We start from the raw sequence: 22,537 nt of genomic DNA, 5'->3' as shown, positions 1-22,537 counted from the left end.
AAGAAGCACCTAAAAATAAATTCTTACATACATCCAGGACAAGTATGAGGTATGATTTAACCCCTTCAGTACCAGGAATGTGAAGGGGAACTCCTCATTACCATGGCAGACCATGTTTCTGTCTAGCAATTAGCATTACAATAAAGTAATTAGGAGTCAAGTGCCTTTGGGCAGATTTGGCACACAATTTCACATTTAGCAGCAGACAGTACAGTGGTTTTTGGCAAGACCAATGTATTCTGTTTATACAAGGCAGCTCAGTTAGCCTAAGTCACTAATGTAGCCACTTCTTCCCCTTACATCTAACAGACATCCCTTTATGGACTCTGCAGGAAGAATCAGTGCTTCCACCAGGGAACTCTTCTACAACACAGACCACAATATAGACCATTGCACTCTCATCACAATTTAGGATATTTATCAAAAAGTTCTGGATTCGATAAAGATAAATTCTGTCAGTATTTTGACCATTTTAATTAAAGTGTTCTAAATGTGATCTGAAAATTGAGGGTTTTCCTCATAGCAAATTCCAACAGTTTTTTTTTTACCAGAATTTTCGATTTTGGAAGATTACCATATTCAGCGGAATAAAAAAAAACATTCTTATGTCGAAAAAAGAGCTGGAAAAACTGATAAATATATTGTGTCACCAAAATAATGGTATACATTTTAAAAATGGTGGTTCGGCACAAACTAAGCAAGAGATGGACACCGCCTCCTCCCCCCCCTCCCCCCCCCCCCCCCCTCCCCCCCCCCCCCCTCCCCCTCCAATATTACTTATCTCTGATACAAATAATTGTTAACAATTATGGTTAACAACTACTACCTTTCTGTCAAATTCCATCTTTTGTTTTAAAAAAAAAAACAGAAAACAATATTTCATTATACATAAGCATCTTTGAAGGGGATTGCCCTGTGTAAAACCGAAGGTTGGATTTAGCACCTCTGAGACGTTTAACCGCTCATTATCTTTCTTTGCAACATGTCCCAGGGCTCTCGTCCAGTTCAAGAAATGTCCTATCTCAACTAGAACTGGTCAAACTCTCTTTTAGATTAGTTCCTGGACTCAGATAGCTTCTTGTGGAAGGGTTATAGATCACTCACCTGTATGTGTGGTCTCACTTTCACGTTTCATAATGAGAAGCAGACAGTATATGATGCCAAGGGCTTTATAGGAATCTTATGACTGTGCACTTCATGCTATGCATGTGACCCCTCTCTAGAAGAAGACGGTAATGGACTGGAGCAATACAGAGCAAGAGCAAGATTGGTTGTTGTTGGGTTTTTTTTGCATTATTTTACAAAATCTCTGTATCTGACAACATGTAAAAATCATGTGCATTACATATTACATCTAGCAGAACAATAATGAAGAATTTGTGCAACATGCAATTCGTTTCTCAATTCACTTAAATTTCGTGTTTGGTGAAAACACTCCTAAGAATAACTAGAAATATTACAATAATAGGTTTTTTGGGGGAAGGCTGCTCTTCCCCTTCCCCTTCCCCTTCCCCTTCCCCTTCCCGTAATGAAATGTGCTTTGTTAGATTTAAATGTCTTCTTTAACTAGTGTACAGCTCTGCAGAATATGTTGGTGCTATTTAAGTAATTGTAATTGTAAATTAGTATGCACTATTCGATAGATAAAGAAAAAACACCTAATGTATGGAACTTTAAAGGCAATAATAATCTTCATTTATCTTCCTGTAAATTACACAACACTACATCGGAATTCAACCTAAACTTGAATTCCTCCAAAATGGCCTGAATTTTCTTTTAATTGCCCGCTCCCCTCCCTCCCTCCCATTCAGACTTAATATTCAATTAACCAGCTGAAAACAATCACACCAAATTAAATGAAGAAAAGTTGGCTTGCGGTAGGTTAGAAATAAATATAAATTGAAAAAATATATGAGTACAGTTTTTCAGGGAAAAGTTACCCTATTTTCTCATACCATGGAAAAGAAAGTGTTAAAAATTCTTCCAGTAACACACTGTAATCTTCATATTGATACCAAAATGGTCACAAATTGGATTAGCATAATAATATATTATATTTTAGTGAATATATGAATGGAGATTAAAATTGAGATTTTCCCCCCCAAATGTTGAAACACACAAGCACATATGTACCTTAGTGAATAACTAAAATACTATATATATAATTTCACCTGATAATATTTATTATTGGGTAAAGATATACTATGTATATTTTATATCTTATCTGTTACATAATAAGGTGAATTTACAAAATGTTCACTGAAAAAAAAAAAAAAATTCCCCAAGATTTAAACCGAGTAGCTAATTTGGAATATACAGTATAGTGAAATCTTTTATTGCTAATTCTCAATTTCAATCTAGAATGCTAATCTATAGATAACCAATAAACTTACTAGAAAAAAATCCAATCACATTTATTCACTGATTAGGGCATTAAAAACAAATTCAGTCTAGGAAAAACTTTGTAAACAAAACGCGTAGAAATTTTTTGCTGCAATTACTTTTTGGTTAAAATCACTGTTGTGCACTTTATACTCTATGCTTTAGTTTTATTTGGTCAATTTGTTGTTGTTATTATTATTATTATTGTCATTTATACGGTTACAACAAATATTGAGACAATTACAAAACATTACAGGAATAACAGGTTGATGAGAACCCTGCCCATTTTCCTAATGGGGGAAAAAGACGTTTCATCTGGGTCCTTCTCATTCTAGTTTGGAATTTGGGGGTGACCTACCTTCTTGGGCACCGTTTTGCAAACAAAACAAGTTACATTGTTTTGGTTTTTTTTTTTTTGCATTTACTTAAGCCATCACTATCAGTATTGAATTCAGCGTAATTCTCTGTGTTTATTTTTAATTACGCTGTATTTGTGGTTTCTCATTGGTGTTCAGATCTCCTTCCTATCGTTTAAAATTATTTTTCTATGAAAGTCATTTAATCACAAAATTTTACTTTAACATCTCTTAAAATGTAATGAGTATTTTAACGCTCGTGCAAATCATGGGATCTTTTATGTTCCTCTATTTATCATAATGGAACTCACTTATATTTTGTTATGAGAGTTTAGAAATTTCTAATCTTGACCATAAAGAAAGGCATTATGATAGTGCAACTACTTAGGACTGTTTCATGTATAGCAATTTCCACTGCTATTTTATTTATTCTATAACATCCCGCTTGTGCAAGATATAGATTTACATTTAGATATAGATATTAATATATATATAATTCTGCTTGAAGCCTGCACTCCATAATCCAAATAATAATAGTGCCCGGGCTGATCCGTAAACAATATAGTGACAAAAAATGATAGCACTTCCTGGACTTGTTTTGAAAAGTAAAATAAAATGTAACTTTTATTTCAGTTTTGAAAATAAAAAGTCAACGTTTCAGTTTGGGTAAAAGTCTTTCATCAATGCTTTTATCACTCAATAATGAGTTGCGTTTGTGTGAGTGATGAAAGCGTTGATAAAAAAGACTTTTGCCAGAATTGAACCGTTGACAGTTTATTTTCAAAACTGAAATAAAAGTTAAGTTTTTGTATATATATCTAAACACGCAAGCACATGATTCCATGTATTAAAATTTCTCCCGCGTATCTGTTACTCAATGTATTTTTATTTATTTTTTTATAATTTATTTATTATTATTTTCTTTCATATCGTAAAATACATACAAATTAGATACAATACAAAATAGATACAATAGACTAACAAACATATAACAAAGTTGACTCATTAATTCATTCAACTCTGCACTCAAAATACATAAAATTAGATTAAGTTCCCACTTCTTTGGAGATTTCTAATTATTACACAATATACTTTCCAATATTTAATTCTCAAGAGCCTTTATCCATTCATCCCAAATCTCATATTGGCGAATATTAATACTTAGATTAGAGGCTATTCCCCTTTCCATTTTACACTGCGTAATAATAGATGCCTTAATTTGCGGCCATGAGTCAATTGTTGTCTTCTTCCAATTTTTTGCAATAGACATCTAAAAGGCATCAAAGCCTGAATCATCAGGTCTTTCCTGTCTTTAGTTAATTGGGGAAAGTTTAAATGTAGAAGCAAGTTGTCAGGGGTCCAGATATGGGTAGTATCCAACAATTTATTTATATAGCCCAGAAATTGAGCCCATGCTTCCTTGATTGGTGGGCAATCCCACCATATATGTAATTCATTTGCTCCCTCATTTCCACATCTCCAGCATCTAGATGTCTCTATCTTTGAAAATGTCTGGATCTTATTGGGGGTCATGTACCATCTATTAAGTATTTTAAAATGTGCTTCCCTGATATTTAAACAATGTATCGTAGAATAAACGGATTGTAAAGCCTTGTACCATTCTGTTATGTCAAATTTTATTAATAAATCTCTTTCCCATTTACTTTTAGCTATAGGGTACACCGGTCCTTTTATGCCTTTCATAACCTCGACGCATCTAGTTAATATTTTAGTATTTTTCTCTGAGTCTATCAAAGCATTTAATTTAGATAATGATAAAGAACTCATATTACTACCGATGGAACTTTGCAAAAAGCTCCTAATCCTAACATAATTAAAAGCTTGTGAATATGGAATACCATACGCTCTTCGTATCTCAGCAAAGGGGATAATCTTCCCATCTACTAATAAATCAGCTAATTTTTTAACACCACGTCCAGTCCATTCGGACGTATCCATATTTTCCATCCATATATCTACATTTTTATATGTCTAAATATATCTAATTTTTTTAACATTTTAAAAACTCAATGTATTTATTATAATACAAATCCATTTATTTCTTTTTGACATTTCCAGGGGAAAAAAATGGTAATGAAACCACTTTTTAAAATTTGTTGCCTCACATGTAACAACGAATTATGTATGCCACATCCCAAATGCTGATGCATAAAAATAAAACGATAAGTACACAATTTTAAGAATTTTTGCATAACTGATTAATCAAATGCACTATATCAGTGAATTAAATTTAATTATATCAGATCTAAAACTAAAAATAAAACAACAAAACTCTCTGCCGTATACACGGCTGTTTTCATAGGTGTGTGATTTATGTTGGATTTAAAGTTCAGACCAACTCAAAGCCAGTTATTTCTTTAATGTTCCTGCAAAAAGGAAAGTCCATACACTCTGGCTTTTAAAATGTAATAAACTTTAATTCCTAGCTTCTTATTGGTTATTAAAATGGGTACGATAGAGTTTCCTAGGCCAGACAATGAAATTACAAAACCAATTGTTAATAGGATTTTTTCCTGCAAAAATTAAAGAAAAAACTATTTAAAAGTGTTACTACAGTAATATAAACACTCACATCAAAAAACAGAAACCGCACAGGCTTAAATAAATGGAACATTAAGATGTGTGACTTTACCGACCTCCTCAAATGAAAAATTATTGTATGGATAAAATCAAGTACTTAGTATGAAGTTAAATGCTAGCCAGATTACGGAACAGAAAGATAACATATCAAATAGTAGCCTTTTAACGCTCAATGGCTTTTTCGTCTATCGATTAATTTACTCTGTAATTAAATATGTCCACAAATCAATTTTTTACACTAAACAAACATGGATGTCAGAATATATAGATGTATTCAATAAGCGTTGGCTTTTAATCACTAGAAAAAAACGAAACTTGCAAACAATGCGCGGAAAAGCTATGGTGGAATTCACAGAAAACTGACGGCTGATAGAGGTGCCAGAAAAAATATGGCTTCCTGCAGACAGCATACCGAAGCAGAATTTCAAAATAACATTATCAGTTTACAGTGTAAAATGAGGACAAGTTGGAAAGGGCATAGGTTTGGGTTAGTACATATATAACTTACCTTACCTATCAATCAGAGGAGAGATGTCTATCGTAAATCACGTGTTACCAGTATATACAGGAGCTGGGTATAAATACAATGTATGTGTGGATATATAGAGGGTCTGGGTATAGATAAATGTATGCATGGGTATATAGAGGGATTGGGTACAGAGATAATGTATGTGTAGTATATAGAGGTGCTGGGTACATACAGAATGTATGTGTGGTATATAGAGGGGCTGGGTACAGATACGATGTATGTGTGGGTATATAGAGGGGCTGGGTACATACAGAATGTATGTGTGGTATATAGAGGGGCTGGGTACAGATACAATGTATGTGTGGGTTTATAGACGGGCTGGGTACAGACAGACTGTACTGGATACAGTTAGACCATATGCATTATCAGTATACACAGGTCCTGGTGACAGACTATATACATTACAGGTGTATATAGGTTCTGGTTACAGCATCATAACCATTATAGCTCACCCCATTGTAAAGATCTAAACTTTTTTAGAATGGTTTGATGTCCTACCTGGTATCTGCATGACATCACTCCCCACCTCCACTACTGATGATGGAGAGCCCGAAGCTCCTAAACAGTTTTACTGAGCTCAGCCTTGCAGTGCTAGGCTTAGCCCAGACAGAGAGCCTTGTGGTTCCTGTTGTAGGTAGTGGAGGTAGGAATCGGTGGAAGTTATACTGTTCTAACTGTTGTAACTACTTAGAATAAGGGTGGGTGTACCAGGCCTGCCATCATTAACACTACTGCGATGTGTAGTAATTATTTGTACTATTCAAGCAACTGACTAATGATATTTGATGGCATCTTGGATTTATCATTATGCAATGAGGACATCACATAAGCAAAGTCACATCAATGAATGCTGCATTGTTCCATACACTCTATCTATCTTTGTAATATTATTACATTCAAGAAGAACTTTTAGGAATTGTTACATTTGGAGTTTGTGAAACATCACATTAGAGCATGGTTCTCCAAACTGGCCCTGAACGACAACTACCATGATTCTTTGAATGAAATAGAGAGCCAGAGAATCATGGGAGTTGTTGTTCAGCAACATCTGGAAGGCCAGAGTTTGGAGAGCCCTGCATTAGAGGAATACCCTCAGCACCATAACCACTACAGTGTCCTCTAGTGGTTTTGGTGACAGGAGTCTCTTTGTGCAGCTCTACAATAAACTCTCAAACCATTTCAGAATGGTTTAACATTTGCCTGTCTCTGTCTCTGTGTGGAGCCCACACTGCTTTTAGTTTGAACTGGTATAATGAATTAGAAGTTTATTCTGCATCATACCAACTCATGTTAAGCAAACTTCATCATTTCTCGATGTTCTCAGCAAAGTAAAAATGTCCTAACTTGGTATGAGTTGGTACAATAATGCGGACGTATGAACTTTTAAAATAATGAAAATAGTTTGGAAAATTATCGGCGGTGTGCACCAGGGGAATCCTGGCACATTAACCACTTCAGCATACTCTATCCGTTATTGTGCTTAGGGCACAGAATAAAAGGATGACTTCAATCACCAAGATCACAAGAATGCGTATTCTGTGCAAAGAGGATGATTCATTGGCTGAGAGTTTTTAATCAACGGCAATATCAGTATACAGCTTCTGTAGCTCTGCATTCAGCTGGCCTTGACAGAAGGCTTGGTGCCCAGTAATACCAGCTGGTTCCACGCAAGAGGCAAACTGTTGCAAAATGGTTTTCCTCCCTAACCAGGCAAAGCTTAACAGAGGGTGCAGCCTAAGGAAGACTCTACTTCCTTCGTCAAATCCCAAATCTCCACAATACTAACCTGCTCGTCACATCCATCCTCTATAATCTCATGTTCTATCCTCTTTTCTTCCTCAAGTGTCCCAAGGAGGAAAAGGATTTTAGCACAGAAAGGGCTCACGAAGGCAGAGAATTCACACCACTGCCAGGATTCTTAGGATGGCCGCGGCTTAGAAAGAGATCCATCACCGCAAACATGGAAGAATAAAAACGTAAAAATGGGGGCGAAATGCAGCCAGGAAGAAAATACATGGGGGACAGTTAAGACTTATTAAACTTACTAAGCTTTTTGTATGAATAAATAAACTATACCATGAACAACAAGCTGTCTCCAGAGAGATATCTGGAAACTCTATATAAAACAATATATACTTTAATTAAAGTCTTTTAAATACTATAAATACATACTAGAATTTTAGATGGAAAATAATTTTATATAAACCTCATGTTCAGCCGGCCACTGAATCTAAAACTGTGCCTTATTTTAAACTCCCATAAAACCTTCCCCCTTCCTGTATTTAATATGTAATAGCAGTGTCCTAGTACGGCTTTCGGAAGATTTAGACTGCATTTTCTTGTAATATTGTAGCAAAAAGGAAATTGACGGGTTGGGATGGGTGGGCTTACGGAGCGCAACTCTTTATTATTTAAAAATAAATAAAAATATGCAGAAATGTCTGATCTGAAAAAAAAATCGACAATTCAGCTATACTCCCAGATGAGCTATTTTTGTCTAAATTTTGTAATCTGGGTTTCAATTTGGTGTTTAGTAAATAAAACCTTCTACATCCAGTTAGCTGTTAGGCTGTGGGTGCCGTTCCTCCAGTTTATGTCAAATCAGTTTCACATGGTTTGACGAAAAGTACGCAGTTCCCTAAGCCCACTCCCTCAGTTGCTGACATGATAATTCAAAATTTCAGCTCCTTATCCATCCAAATATTTGGACAGCGTGAACAATTTTTTTTTGCGTGCTTACTCAGTGCAATGATGGGCAGAGAACGCTGCACTACAGCAGAATACGGCTGCAACCCCTCAAAGCTGCCAAATCGTGCTGATTGAAAGAGATAACAGGGAGTCAGTGGAACAGAAAGGGTTGCTGACATTTGGTGTAGTTGAAATTGCCCATCACTCAGAACCATTAAGGCACCACATCACTGCACACGTTCAGACAATGTAAATATTTGTACAGATAATAAGGAAGAAAAATGTATTCCTCATCACATCGGTGAGGTGGAGTCAAGTGCCGTAAATCCCCTTGTTTTTGCCAAAAATTTTGCCAAAAAACAGATTAACTGCTCCCAAGGACTCTTTGCACCATAACCACTACAATATACTGGAGCAGTATGTCACTTAGAGTGCCCCTTCAACGTAATATTATATGTGTACCAGCTTTGTAGGATATACCTAGAGAGCTTCAATATAGTCATCCAGGTAAACCACTGTAATTAGGAAAAAAAGATATATATGTTTAAACAGCAACTAGATTCATACTTGCAAAAACATAATATTCAATGATATAATTTTGGAACTGTAGGGTAATAGCTTCTTGATCCAATGATAAATCTGACTGACATTCTGGGGTTAAGAGGGAATTGTTTTCCTAGTTTGCTGGTAGTGCTTTAAATTGGATTTGTTTTTTGCCTTCTTTTGGATCAACAGAAAAAACAAATGTGAGGAAGGCTGAACTTAAAGGACACGTCTCTTTTCAGCCTGTGTAACGATGTTCTTATGACACTTCATCCCAACATTTCCTTCTAAGAATCTTTAATAACAATTAGGGTACAAGCAGGCTACTGGCTACTGGTCTTGTGATGCTGTTTTATACCAAGAGCCCCTTTTACACATTGTTTACCATATTGCTGTCGCAATTTCTATTTGGATAGCATTGGATGAAATCAATATTACGAAATTTAGCTTTAGCTATAAAGCAAGCGAAAGGCTGGGCTGAAGAATCCTGGTGAACCCCGTTTGTATAAAACCACTCAAACATGGTTTGACATAAAATAAGGGCATGGTGTTAATAGGCCGCTGGCTCCAAAACTACGACAAACGGCTTTAGTGGTTATGGTGAACACACCGCCCTTTTAAGTACACTGAATGCTAATTATATAATGATAATATAATGATATGATGATAATGCCTTTGTTTTTGTTTTTTTTGTTTTTTTACTAGTGGTGTTCCACATAATCATTTATATGATTGTTATTTTTGTGTATTTAGTACAGTATTGCACTTGTTTATTTGTTTATTTTGCATTTTATGTTATGTACATTTTGGACAAATATCCTGACAAAGACATTGATAGATCTAAGTATATAAAAAATAAAGTTTAAAGATCAAAAATAAATCAATAAATATATTATATAGTTGGCTGTATATGATGTTGAAGTGCCTGTAAAGCTTCAACATCACATACAGCCTACTGAGTATGATGTGGAGGGCTGTATAGCTGGCTGTGAGTAGGATGTGGAGGGATGTATGGCTGGCTGTGAGTAGGATGTGGAGGGCTGTATAGCTGGCTGTGAGTAGGATGTTGAGGGCTGTATAGCTGGCTGTGAGTAGGATGTGGAGGGATGTATGGCTGGCTGTGAGTATGACATGGAGGGCTGTATAGCTGGCTGTGAGTATGACATGGAGGGCTGTAAACCTGGCTGTGAGTGTGATGTGGAGGGATGTATGGCTGGCTGTGAGTATGATGTGGAGGGCTGTATAGCTGACTGTGAGTATGATGTTGAGGGCTGTATAGCTGGCTGTGAGTAGGATCTGGAGGGCTGTATAGCTGGATGTGAGCATGATGTGCAGGGCTGTATGGCTGGCTGTGAGTAGGATGTGGAGGGATGTATAGCTGGCTGTGAGTATGATGTGGAGGGCTGTATAGCTGGCTGTGAGTATGATGTGGAGGGATGTATGGCTGGCTGTGAGTATGATGTGGAGGGATGTATGGCTGGCTGTGAGTATGATGTGGAGGGCTGTATGGCTGGCTGTGAGTATGATGTGGAGGGCTGTATAGCTGGCTGTGAGTATGATGTGGAGGGATGTATGGCTGGCTGTGAGTATGATGTGCAGGGCTGTATGGCTGGCTGTTAGTATGATGTGGAGGGCTGTATAGCTGGCTGTGAGTATGATGTGGAGGGATGTATGGCTGGCTGTGAGTAGGATGTGGAGGGATGTATGGCTGGCTGTGAGTATGTTGTGGAGGGCTGTATAGCTGGCTGTGAGTAGGATGTGGAGGGATGTATGGCTGGCTGTGAGTATGATGTGGAGGGATGTATGGCTGGCTGTGAGTATGATGTGGAGGGCTGTAAACCTGGCTGTGAGTGTGATGTGGAGGGATGTATGGCTGGCTGTGAGTATGATGTGGAGGGATGTATGGCTGGCTGTGAGCATGATGTTGAGGGCTGTATGGCTGGCTGTGAGTATGATGTGGAGGGCTGTATGGCTGGCTGTGAGTATGATGTGCAGGGCTGTATGGCTGGATGTGAGCATGATGTTGAGGGCTGTATGGCTGGCTGTGAGCATGATGTTGAGGGCTGTATGGCTGGCTGCCAGTATGATGTGGAGGGATGTATGGCTGGCTGTGAGTATGATGTTGAGAGCTGTATGGCTGGCTGTGAGCATGATGTTGAAGACTGTATGGCTGGCTGTGAGTATGATGTTGAGGGCTGTATGGCTGGATGTGAGCATAATGTTGAGGGCTGTATGGCTGGCTGTGAGCATGATGTTGAGGGCTGTATGGCTGGCTGCGAATATGATGTTGAGGGATGTATAGCTAGCTGTGAGCATGATGTTGAGGGCTGTATGGCTGGATGTGAGCATGATGTTGAGGGCTGTATGGCTGGCTGCCAGTATGATGTGGAGGGATGTATGGCTGGCTGTGAGCATGATGTTGAGGGCTGTATGGCTGGATGTGAGCATGATGTTGAGGGCTGTATGGCTGGATGTGAGCATGATGTGCAGGGCTGTATGGCTGGCTGCCAGTATGATGTGGAGGGATGTATGGCTGGCTGTGAGCATGATGTTGAGGGCTGTATGGCTGGCTGTGAGCATGATGTTGAGAGCTGTATGGCTGGCTGTGACTATGATGTTGAGGGCTGTATAGCTGGCTGTGAGCATGATGTTGAGGGCTGTATGGCTGGCTGTGACTATGATGTGGAGGGCTGTATAGCTGGCTGTGACTATGATGTTGAGGGCTGTATGGCTGGCTGTGAGCATGATGTTGAGGGCTGTATGGCTGGCTGTGAGCATGATGTCGAGGGCTGTATAGCTGGCTGTGATGTACAGGGTCTATATGGCTGCAGATACAGGCGCAGTGTATTTATTACCAGCTGCTGTCAAGTCTCTGCATATGACATTGCAAAGTGAAACTTCCCATTGCTCACACTTGTCCAGTAAGGCTGGCTTGGAGGTTAATTTCCCTCACTCACTTTTAATATGAGTACACACTGGGTCTTTCAACAAAGAAACCCCCAAAGCTAATATAACCCATCATCATACAGTGATCACCCAGACAAACCTAGCCAGGCTGGGGGATCCAACACTTCCAGAAAATGCCTCTGGCAATGAAAAGGTTATGTGTGATTTATATGTGTGATATTAAACATTCACTACACATGGCAGATAAACCCATGGACCTCCCACAGCACAAAATGGGTTAGTGTTGAGCACAGATCCATAGTACATAGTAATAAAAAAGTAATACAATGTGATAGAACACTAATACAATGTGATAGAACACTGTAATACAATGTGATAGAACACTAATACAATGTGATAGAACACTAATACAATGTGATAGAACACTGTAATACAATGTGATAGAACACTAATACAATGTGATAGAACACTGTAATACAATGTGATAGAACACTAATACAATGTGATAGAACAGAGTAATATAATGTGATAGAACACTGTAATACAATGTGATAGAACACAGTAATACAATGTGATAGAACACTAATACAATGTGATAGAACACTGTAATACAATGTGATAGAACACAGTAATACAATGTGATAGAACACAGTAATACAATGTGATAGAACACTGTAATACAATGTGATAGAATACAGTAATACAATGTGATAGAACACAGTAATACAATGTGATAGAACACCGTAATACAATGTGATAGAACACTAATACAATGTGATAGAACACTAATACAGTGTGATAGAACACTAATACAGTGTGATAGAACACTAACACAATGTGATAGAACACTGTAATACAATGTGATAGAACACTAATACAATGTGATAGAACACTGTAATACAATGTTATAGAACACTAATACAATGTGATAGAACAGAGTAATATAATGTGATAGAACACTAATACAGTGTGATAGAACACTAATACAATGTGATAGAACACTGTAATACGTGATAGAACACTAATACAATGTGATAGAACACTGTAATACAATGTGATAGAACACTGTAATACAATGTGATAGAACACTGTAATATAATGTGATAGAACACTAATACAGTGTGATAGAACACTAATACAATGAGATTGATTGAACAGAGTAATACAATGTGATAGAACACTAATACAATGTGATAGAACACTAATACAATGTGATAGAACACTGTAATACGTGATAGAACACTAATACAATGTGATAGAACACTGTAATACAATGTGATAGAACACTAATACAATGTGATAGAACACTGTAATACAATGTGATAGAACAGAGTAATATAATGTGATAGAGCACTGTAATACAATGTGATAGAACACAGTAATACAATGTGATAGAACACTAATACAATGTGATAGAACACTGTAATATAATGTGATAGAACACTAATACAGTGTGATAGAACACTAATACAATGAGATTGATTGAACAGAGTAATACAATGTGATTGAACACAGACACGTGCTTTATATCCATCTAGCTCTAATAACATGAAGGGAAACTAATAATCCCAGATCACTATCAGTCCTGCCCCAATGCCCCACTCCGGGTTATTAGCAGTGATTTACCTAAAACAAACGCTACCTACCCAAGTACCGACCGACACTCCAACAACTATACAACTTCCCCAAATGCATAGTGTCCATCAACTGCCCCAGTGCCGAACCTCCAATAACTGCCCCCAGGGCACATCTTCAAATAACTGCCCCAAAGCTGAGCATCTAACAACTACCCCCAGTACAGATTCTCCAATAACGGCTCCCAGTATTAACTCCCTTTCCCCAGCTCTTACTTTTGCCCCAGCTGCGGGCGGACGGTGCCTCCGGACGGCTCCGGCTCTCGGTGGTCCCGGGGCTGACTCATAGCAGCCGGCAGCATTCACAGCGATCCCGGCGGCAACTCAAATCCGCTCCAGGCTGGCACGGGGGGCAGCGGCTGTCAAAACAAACCCGGCGGGGAGAGAGTGAGACCTGCCCCTCTGACTGACCACCCCTACCCCTGCACTGCCCACTGACTTACCCCTCCTTCGCCTGCACTGCCCACTGAATCACCCCTCCTTCGCCTGCACTGCCCACTGACCCACCCCTCCGTCCCCTGCACTGCCCACTGAATCACCCCTCCTTCCTCTGCACTTCCCACTGAATCACCCCTCTTGACCCTGCACTGCCCACTGAATCACCCCTCCTTCCTCTGCACTGCCCACTGACCCACCCCTCTTTTCCCTGCACTGCCCACTGACCCACCCCTCCTTCCCCTGCACTGCCCACTGAATCACCCCTCCTTCCCCTGCACTGCCCACTGACCCACCCCTCTTTTCCCTGCACTGCCCACTGACCCACCCCTCCTTCCCCTGCACTGCCCACTGACCCACCCCTCCTTCCCCTGCACTGCCCACTGACCCACCCCTCTTTCCCCTGCACTGCCCACTGACTCGGTCCTCCTTCTCCTGCACTGCCTACTGAATCACCCCTCCTTCCCCTGCACTGCCCACTGATTCACCCCTCCTTCTCCTGCACTGCCCACTGAATCACCCCTCATTCCTCTGCACTGCCCACTGAATCACCCCTCCTTCCCTTGCACTGCCCATTGACTCACCCCTCCTTTACCTGCACTGCCTACTGAATCATCCCTCCTTCCCCTGCGCTGCACACTGACTCATCCCTCCTTCACCTGTGCTGCACACTGACTCATCCCTCCTTCACCTGCATGGCCTACTGAATCACCCCTCATTCCTATGCACTGCCCATTGACTCACCCTTCCTTCCCCTGCGCTGCACACGGACTCACCCCTCCTTCACCTGCACTGCCTACTGAATCACCCCTCATTCCTCTGCACTGCCCATTGAATCACCCCTCCTTCTCCTGCACTGCCCACTGAATCACCCCTCCTCCTTCCTCTGCACTGCCCACTGAATAACCCCTCATTCCTCTGCACTGCCCATTGAATCACCCCTCCTTCTCCTGCACTGCCCACTGAATCACCCCTCCTTCTCCTGCACTGCCCACTGAATCACCCCCTCTCCTTCCCCTGCACTGCCCACTGAATCACCCGTCCTTCACCTGCACGACCTACTGAATCACCCCTCATTCCTCTGCACTGCCCACTGAATCACCCCTCCTTCCCTTACACTAACCCTTCCTTCCCCTGCGTTGCACATGGGCTCAACCCACCTTCACCTGCACTGCCCACTGACTCACCCCTCATTCCCTTGCACTGCCCACTGAATAACCCCTCCTTCCCCTGCACTGCCAACTGAATCACCCCTTCTTCCCCTGCACTGCCTATTGACTCACCCTTCCTTCCCCTGCGCTGCACACGGACTCACCCCTCCTTCACCTGCACTGCCTACTGAATCACCCCTCCTTCCTCTGCATTGCCCACTGAATAACACCTCCTTCCCCTGCCCACTGAATAAACCCTTTTTCCTCTGCACTGCCCGCTGACACATCTCTTCTTCTCCTACATTGCACACTGACTCACCCCTCCTTCACCTGCACTGCCTACTGAATCACCCCTCATTCCTCTGCACTGCCCACTGAATCCCCCCTCCTTCCCTTGCACTGCCCACTGACTCACCCCTCCTTCTCCTGCACTGCCCACTGAATCCCCCTCCTTCCCCTGCACTCCCACTGACTCGCCCCTCCTGCCCCTGCGCTGCACACGGACACACCCCTTACTCACCATCAACTGAAAGCATATTGTCCCAAATAAATGTTTTGCTTTACCACCTGTACTGTCTCTTACTGATAATCCGGATCCTTTAATGACCACTTACCACCCGTGTCCCTGCAATTTCTACAAACTGGCAACCTCAACTATTCTATTGCTCCTTACTTACCGTCCTTATCACTGCACTGCTTCCTAACTCCAACTGCTATATTGCCCTCCCCTGAGAGCCCAGCATTCTGTACTACAGCTGTCACTCCAGCCTCCATGTCCTGTACTGCCCCCCACTTACTGATCAGAAGCTAGATCCTGTACTGCCACCCACTTCACTCTTACCCCTTTCTACCACACTTAAAGGGACACTCAAAGAATGATAAATATATTTATTTTAACTGAGATTGTCATATGTTCTACTTAAAAGGACACTATAGTCACCAAAACAACTTTAGCATAATGAAGCAGTTTTGGTGTATAAATCAGGCCCCTGCATCCTCACTGCTCAATTCTCTGCCATTTAGGAGTTAAATCACTTTTTTTGTTTGTTTATGTAGCCCTTCCCTGGCTGTGACTGACACTGCCTGCATAAAATATACATTAATACTTCCTCTTCCCTCTGCACTCCAGGACACACACACTAACTCCTCCTCCATCTGCACTCCAGGACACACACACTAACTCCTCCTCCATCTGCACTCCAGGACCCGCACACTAACTTCTCCTCCATCTACACTCCAGGACACACACACTAACTCCTCCTCCATCTGCACTCCAGGACACACACACTAACTCCTCCTCCATCTGCACTCCAGGACACACACACTAACTCCTCCTCTATCTGCACTCTGGGACCAGCACACTAACTCCTCCTCCTTCTGCACTCTGGGACCAGCACACTAACTCCTCCTCCCTCTGCACTCTGGGACCAGCACACCAACTCCTCCTCCCTCTGCACTCTGGGACCAGTACACCAACTCCTCCTCCCTCTGCAATCCAGGACCAGCACACAAACGCCTCCTCCCTTTGCACTCCAGGACCCGAGCATTAACTCCTCCTCCCTCTGCACTCCAGGACCCGCACACTAACTCCTCCTCCCTCTGCAATCCAGGACCTGCTCTCTAACTGAGAAAGATATTAATAGTGAACCATTTTTTTCAAATATCTCTTTATGCTAGAGCTAGACAAACCTCTCAAAATTAGAATTCCCTCACCTTTACCCCATTGTGCTTGTCCCTGATTAGCCATTTCCAAAAATTCCCAGTGACCACCTCATCTCTCCACTCCCATGTGTCTCGATGATATATTGCAGAGACAGGAATATTTCAGAGACAGTGTAATATTGGCATAAACTGGGCTGGCTGTGTGTGGAGTCAGGTTTCTCCTCCATGGTGCCTGTGTCCAGTTCCATACTCTAAATAGACCTACATTACTGAGGGCAAATCCCAACTTCAATTCCCCAGCCTGAGAGGTCCAATCTCTCTGTGTGTCCATCAGCGTGTCCTCTGTGACTGTCCCACGTCAAGTTCCACTGCCCTTCCTTTTCGTCCCCTTTCATGTTTTCTTCGTCATGGATTGATGTCCAACTGGAAGGGATTGAAATTCCGAACTGTTGAAAGAATGTTATATCACTTCAATAAAACAAAAATAACAGGTCAATTAAAATAAAAATCTGAGGTACGCTTTGTCAAAGAAAAGTTTACTGCCCGCTGTATAGTGTAATTGAATGCCAGTGGGATGGTTCCAGGACTGCTTTTCTAAAACCCAAATATTAAGTTGGGGAGAGCTTTGTTTATTGTTGTTGTGAACATGCTTAGTTGTAAAACCCGAGACACATGGCTGCAAAGTGATTCAAGGAGATAAAACTAGGGAATGTCCCTGGAAAAACAAGTCTGTTGGCAGACATAAGAAAAAGTGATTTGTGTGTGTTTGAGATTCAAGTGTTTTCTTTGTCCACCTCCTATTTAGAGTACGGTATTAAAAAATATACACTGATGTACGGGTTTAAAAGAAAAAAATCGAAAAAAATTTGATTTGATTTCTTCCTCCTTTTTTCTGTCATTCATACCTCAAACTTTTGTTAAGAGGGATCAGGGATGCAGACAACATATGATGTCAGCGTCTGTGGTTTTATGATATGTGAAAAAGGAATATTTGAGTCTCTCTGATAATGATGTGAACAGACAAACACAGAATTTAGACCGTTTTTATAGCTCTATGATATACTTACTTTAACACAGGCATCTAATCTATTAATCCCTACCCAATCTGACATACTGTTATATTTCTTGTGTGTATTTACCGCTTCCTCATAGATTGCAAGCTCCTTTGAACAGGGACTTCTGCACCTCTTGTCTTTGTTATATTCCATACGTTGATTGCTTGTCAAGTATTACAATTTTATAATTGTAAAGTGCTGCGGAACGTGTTGGCACACATTAATAATAATAATAATAATTTATAATAAATTTTAGATGACAATACCACATTATTGGTTTCATTTAGAACTGAAATGCAAAACTAAATGTATTACAATAAATCACATTTATCTTCACTCCTGCTTTCAGATTGGCCCTCGCATAACAGAGAAATCATTTATCAAAGCTCTGCCATGCCTAAGTAATGCAAAATATATTACCCAGTGCCTGCACTACATAATAATAAACACTGATAAATGGGGGTTTGACCCCTGAGAGCCAATGGGGTTTATAATAAGGCATTAGGCAACTTAGGGCATTTGTGGAGGGCATGCCTTTTTGAAATACAGTTGCCCAACTGAACCCAGTGAAGTATATTTACCACATGGGTGTTCAATCTTTTGGCTTCCCTGGGATGCATTGAGCAAAGAGGAATTGTCCTGGGCCACACATCAAATATATAATATAGTTAATGTATATAAGTAAAACTTTAAAAAGCTCTTTTCTTAATTTTGGTATTGTAATTGTTTAGTAGAGAGCTCCCTTATTATCCTTATAAGGGATAGTCATATTTAGGGATACAAAATTAGGGAGCTATCTACTAAACACATACACATGTGTACACATAATCACAGATAGGTACACACATACACATAAGCACAGACACATACAATCTCAGACCTATACACACAATCACATGCGTACACACATAATCACAGATATGCACACACACACACAATCACAGACCCACACATACAATCACAGCCCTATACACACTATAACAGATATACACACAATCATAGAAACATAGAATGTGACGGCAGATAATGACACACTGGTGAGCATGTCATGGTCCCTAGCGGCTTAGAGCGGTGGCTAGTAGCGTAGGGATTGAACTTTTAAGCCCTTAAGTGCCAGTACATATGAGGATGATGCACTGCTTGGTCAAAGTTTACAGCTGACATTCACTTCAACTAACCCCTTTAAATCACACTGACTATAGATATCATACCAGCTGCGGACAGTAAGTAGCAATATTTCTCAGTGCAGAATTACATTAAGACAGGTAAGAAAACATTGTTTTGTGAGCATCTAATAATATTTCTATCCTGCGTGTACACGAAGAATGACCATGGAACGTTCCTGTCACCGGGTTACATTGTATCTGTCTTATCTGTACATTGTTTGCATATGTGGAATTCAACACCACTTGATTCAGCATCCTAAACATAACCATGGTCTCAAATGTTCCCCCCATCCCGACCAACAAACAATTACTACATCTGCCTGTTCATTTCATACATAGCTGCAATGTATACACAATGTGTGCTTATCATTAATCATTTGGAGTTGGCACTAAACACGTCTTGGCAGGATTCGCACCAAGGGACGAGGACTCCGTGTGTAATATCCAATACGGTATCGTGGCAGAAACCCGGGTGACCTCTTCCTAAAATAAAAACTAATCTAGCAATTATCATGTTTTTACCCTAATATACAAAATACTATATTGGATTTTACTTAAAAAGTTTTTATATATATTACTATGTATATGGTAAAGTAACCTAGTTCTTGGTTAAACTGTTTTTGAGTGATATGACCAAGACCAGGGTCCTTGATTCACCCATGGCCCAGTCCATACAGCCCGTTATACAGCTTCTTATGCTCTTGCAGACATCAGGTCCCCTTCCCCCTATTACTTCTTTACTCACTGCTGAATAAAATGGGGACTTGTGACGTGAGGAGAGTGATATAATTAAGCTCATGGCATCCCAGAGTAATTCTGTTTCACAAACCTGCCTATTGCTCTCTCTTAACGGACCACACTGCATTGTCACCTTTCATTTATGCTACTTTCCTACCTTATTGCTTATTATTAATATTATTATCGACATTTATATAGCGCCAACAGATTCCGTAGCACTTTACAATATTATGAAGGGGGGGGGGGGGATTTAACTATAAATAAGACAACTACAAGAAAACGTACAGGAATTATAGGTTGAAGAGGATCCTGCTCAAACGAGCTTACAGTCTGTCGCAGGGGTAGGCAACCTTGGCACTCCAGATGTTTTGGACTACATTTCCCTTGATACTTTGTCAGCATTGTGGCTCTAAAAGCATTATGGGAGATGCAGTCCAAAACATCTGGAGTGCCAAAGGTTGCCTACCCCTGGTCTATAGGATAGTTACTATACCCTTCTGTGCCACCACCTCCTCTAGATTGTAATCTCATTTGAGCAAGGCCCTCATAAACCTATTGTTCTTGTAACATTTTGTAATTGTCTAATTTATTGTTACATTTCCCCCAATATTTTATAATATTGTGAAGAAATACAGAATATGTAGGAGTCATATAAATGCCGATAACAACATGTATGTGAACCAATTGGTTTTGTTTGTTTTTTTGTCCTCCATTTAGATCAACAGCATAAAAATGGATTTTAAGGTTGAAGTTGATATAGTATAGTCTTTTTTATCCTTGATTATTATGTAACTTAGTGTGTGTCACTATGTGTACCGCTGTGCATATTGTTTTGTTTGTATGTGTAAATGTGTGCATATGTGGCTAGTAACATGTATGTGAGCAGTACGTTTTGTATGTGTGTGCGTGACTTGATGAGTGTCTAACTAATTATGCTTATATGGCTAAATTTGTGTGTGAAATTGGATAGTTGTGTATGCGTGTGTGACTAATGAGAGAGGCTAATTGTATGTATGTGAGTTGCTAGTTACATATGTATGTGGTGAATTAGAAGTGTTACCCACTCTCGGATGTAGCACTGAAAATGTTTGATTCATGCTCGGAAGGTATAACCATAGGCACACATGGGGGCCCAAGACTTTTCACCTTATCATAATAACTTAATCTCTCTTTTACCTTCTCTCCGTCGTCACCTGACTCCACCTGTGCAAAACATCTGCCTGACTCATCTCACAAACAGTAAAGCCATTTGGGGTTCACAACATGACCAAAAGGACAGTCAGAAAATGTGTGAAAATGTCCTCAATTTCAAGAAGCCATGTTTACAGTTGGATAGCCTGAACCATGTATGTTGACTTGTCAATTCCCTGTGATTTGTGGTTTAGTAAGCAAACTGCCCAATAGTTTCACGAAGCATACACTAACTAGAGAACCGAAAGGCATTTTAGTTTATCAGGATAGTTTTCTTTTTTGTGCTGCACTACTTGGGGTTCTCCAAACTTCCATCCTGCAATGCAATCCTGCTATTGAAATCAGTTACAATTCTGAATTTTCTTCATAACTGGGTGCCCAGTGTCTTTCCACTGGATAGTGCGAAGCTTGAGGACAGATTCCAAAATAAATATCAGATCACATTGCAACAGGGCATCACCTGCCAGGTTAACAAGGGGTGTGGGTTATCTCTCTCTGTACCAAGTGACCTGGGTCAAAAGGGTTAATAGGAGATCATGGAATCTGCTGTAAATTAGAGATTTGCACCTGGTTTTTTTTTTGGTTTTTTTTTTGGTATGTTTTCTATAGTAAAAAATCAAAGAAAAACATAACTTGCACACTATTCTATTCCCAAATTCTTATGCACATTTAAATAACTGGAGGTTTTTTTTTTTAAATGGCAATTTAAATGTAAGCTCACCTGCCAGTTTTTTTATATGTGTGTGTATATATATATATCTGTAGTAATTATGGTTCTTGGAGTAATCCTTTAAAAAGCCACCCGCACTCCCTTGCACACACATACTCTGAGTAAATTCCTGCTGACACCAGGCCAAGTAGTGTGAAAATGTCAATAAAATCAACAATAAACGTGTGACAGGTTTTTTATTCCCCCCAACATATGGTGACAGGTGGAAAGGTGACAGCGGAAGTCATCTCCTCTACAGCATTCACTTTCTTTAACCCCTTAAGGACCAAACTTCTGGAATAAAAGGGAATCATGACATGTCACACATGTCATGTGTCCTTAAGGGGTTAAAGGAAACCTGTCATCCATAAATTGTGTGGATGTCAAGTTCATCTTCAGATAGGTAGAAATGATAGATTATAGTTAATTTACACTTTATAAGATGTATACTGACCTAAAGATCTCCTTCTATCCCAGGCATGGCTTCATGGAATGCATGGAAGGCCTATGGCACAGAGAGCATCTCACATAGGTTCCAGTAACTCAATTCTAGAACTTGATTGAATATTGTATACATGTATGTTTTTTTTCCTTTATTTCTATTGGCATTGATGACAGCAGTAAGGCTTTTGGGGGGCTTTCACTTGAAGATTTGCCATTCAGGTTACATCTTTGATGACATTCCCTCCTTACTGTGAGTCTGATTTGTTGGTTGTTGTTTTTGTTCTGTGATGAGCCTCAACCAGGTTTTTTTTTGTTCCTCGTTCTGGTAATGAATATAGGACTCTGA

General features: G+C 40.1%; 1 protein-coding gene across 1 annotated transcript in view; it reads right to left on the bottom strand.

Moving 5' to 3' along the window:
* Positions 1–14,001, bottom strand: part of RBM20 (RNA binding motif protein 20) — a 207,336-nt gene extending 193,335 nt beyond the window's left edge. Inside the window, exon 1 of the mRNA XM_063434598.1 lies at positions 13,857–14,001. Coding sequence (XP_063290668.1) covers positions 13,857–13,942 — 86 coding nt within the window. The 5' untranslated portion in view covers positions 13,943–14,001. The remainder of the gene's footprint in view (positions 1–13,856) is intronic.
* Between the last annotated feature and the right edge of the window lie 8,536 nt (positions 14,002–22,537).

The sequence above is a fragment of the Pelobates fuscus genome, chromosome 10, assembly GCF_036172605.1.
Source record: "Pelobates fuscus isolate aPelFus1 chromosome 10, aPelFus1.pri, whole genome shotgun sequence".
Lineage (NCBI taxonomy): Eukaryota > Metazoa > Chordata > Amphibia > Anura > Pelobatidae > Pelobates > Pelobates fuscus.
The sequence above is the reverse complement of the archived record's forward strand: the minus strand, read 5'-3'. Positions and strand labels throughout refer to the sequence as shown.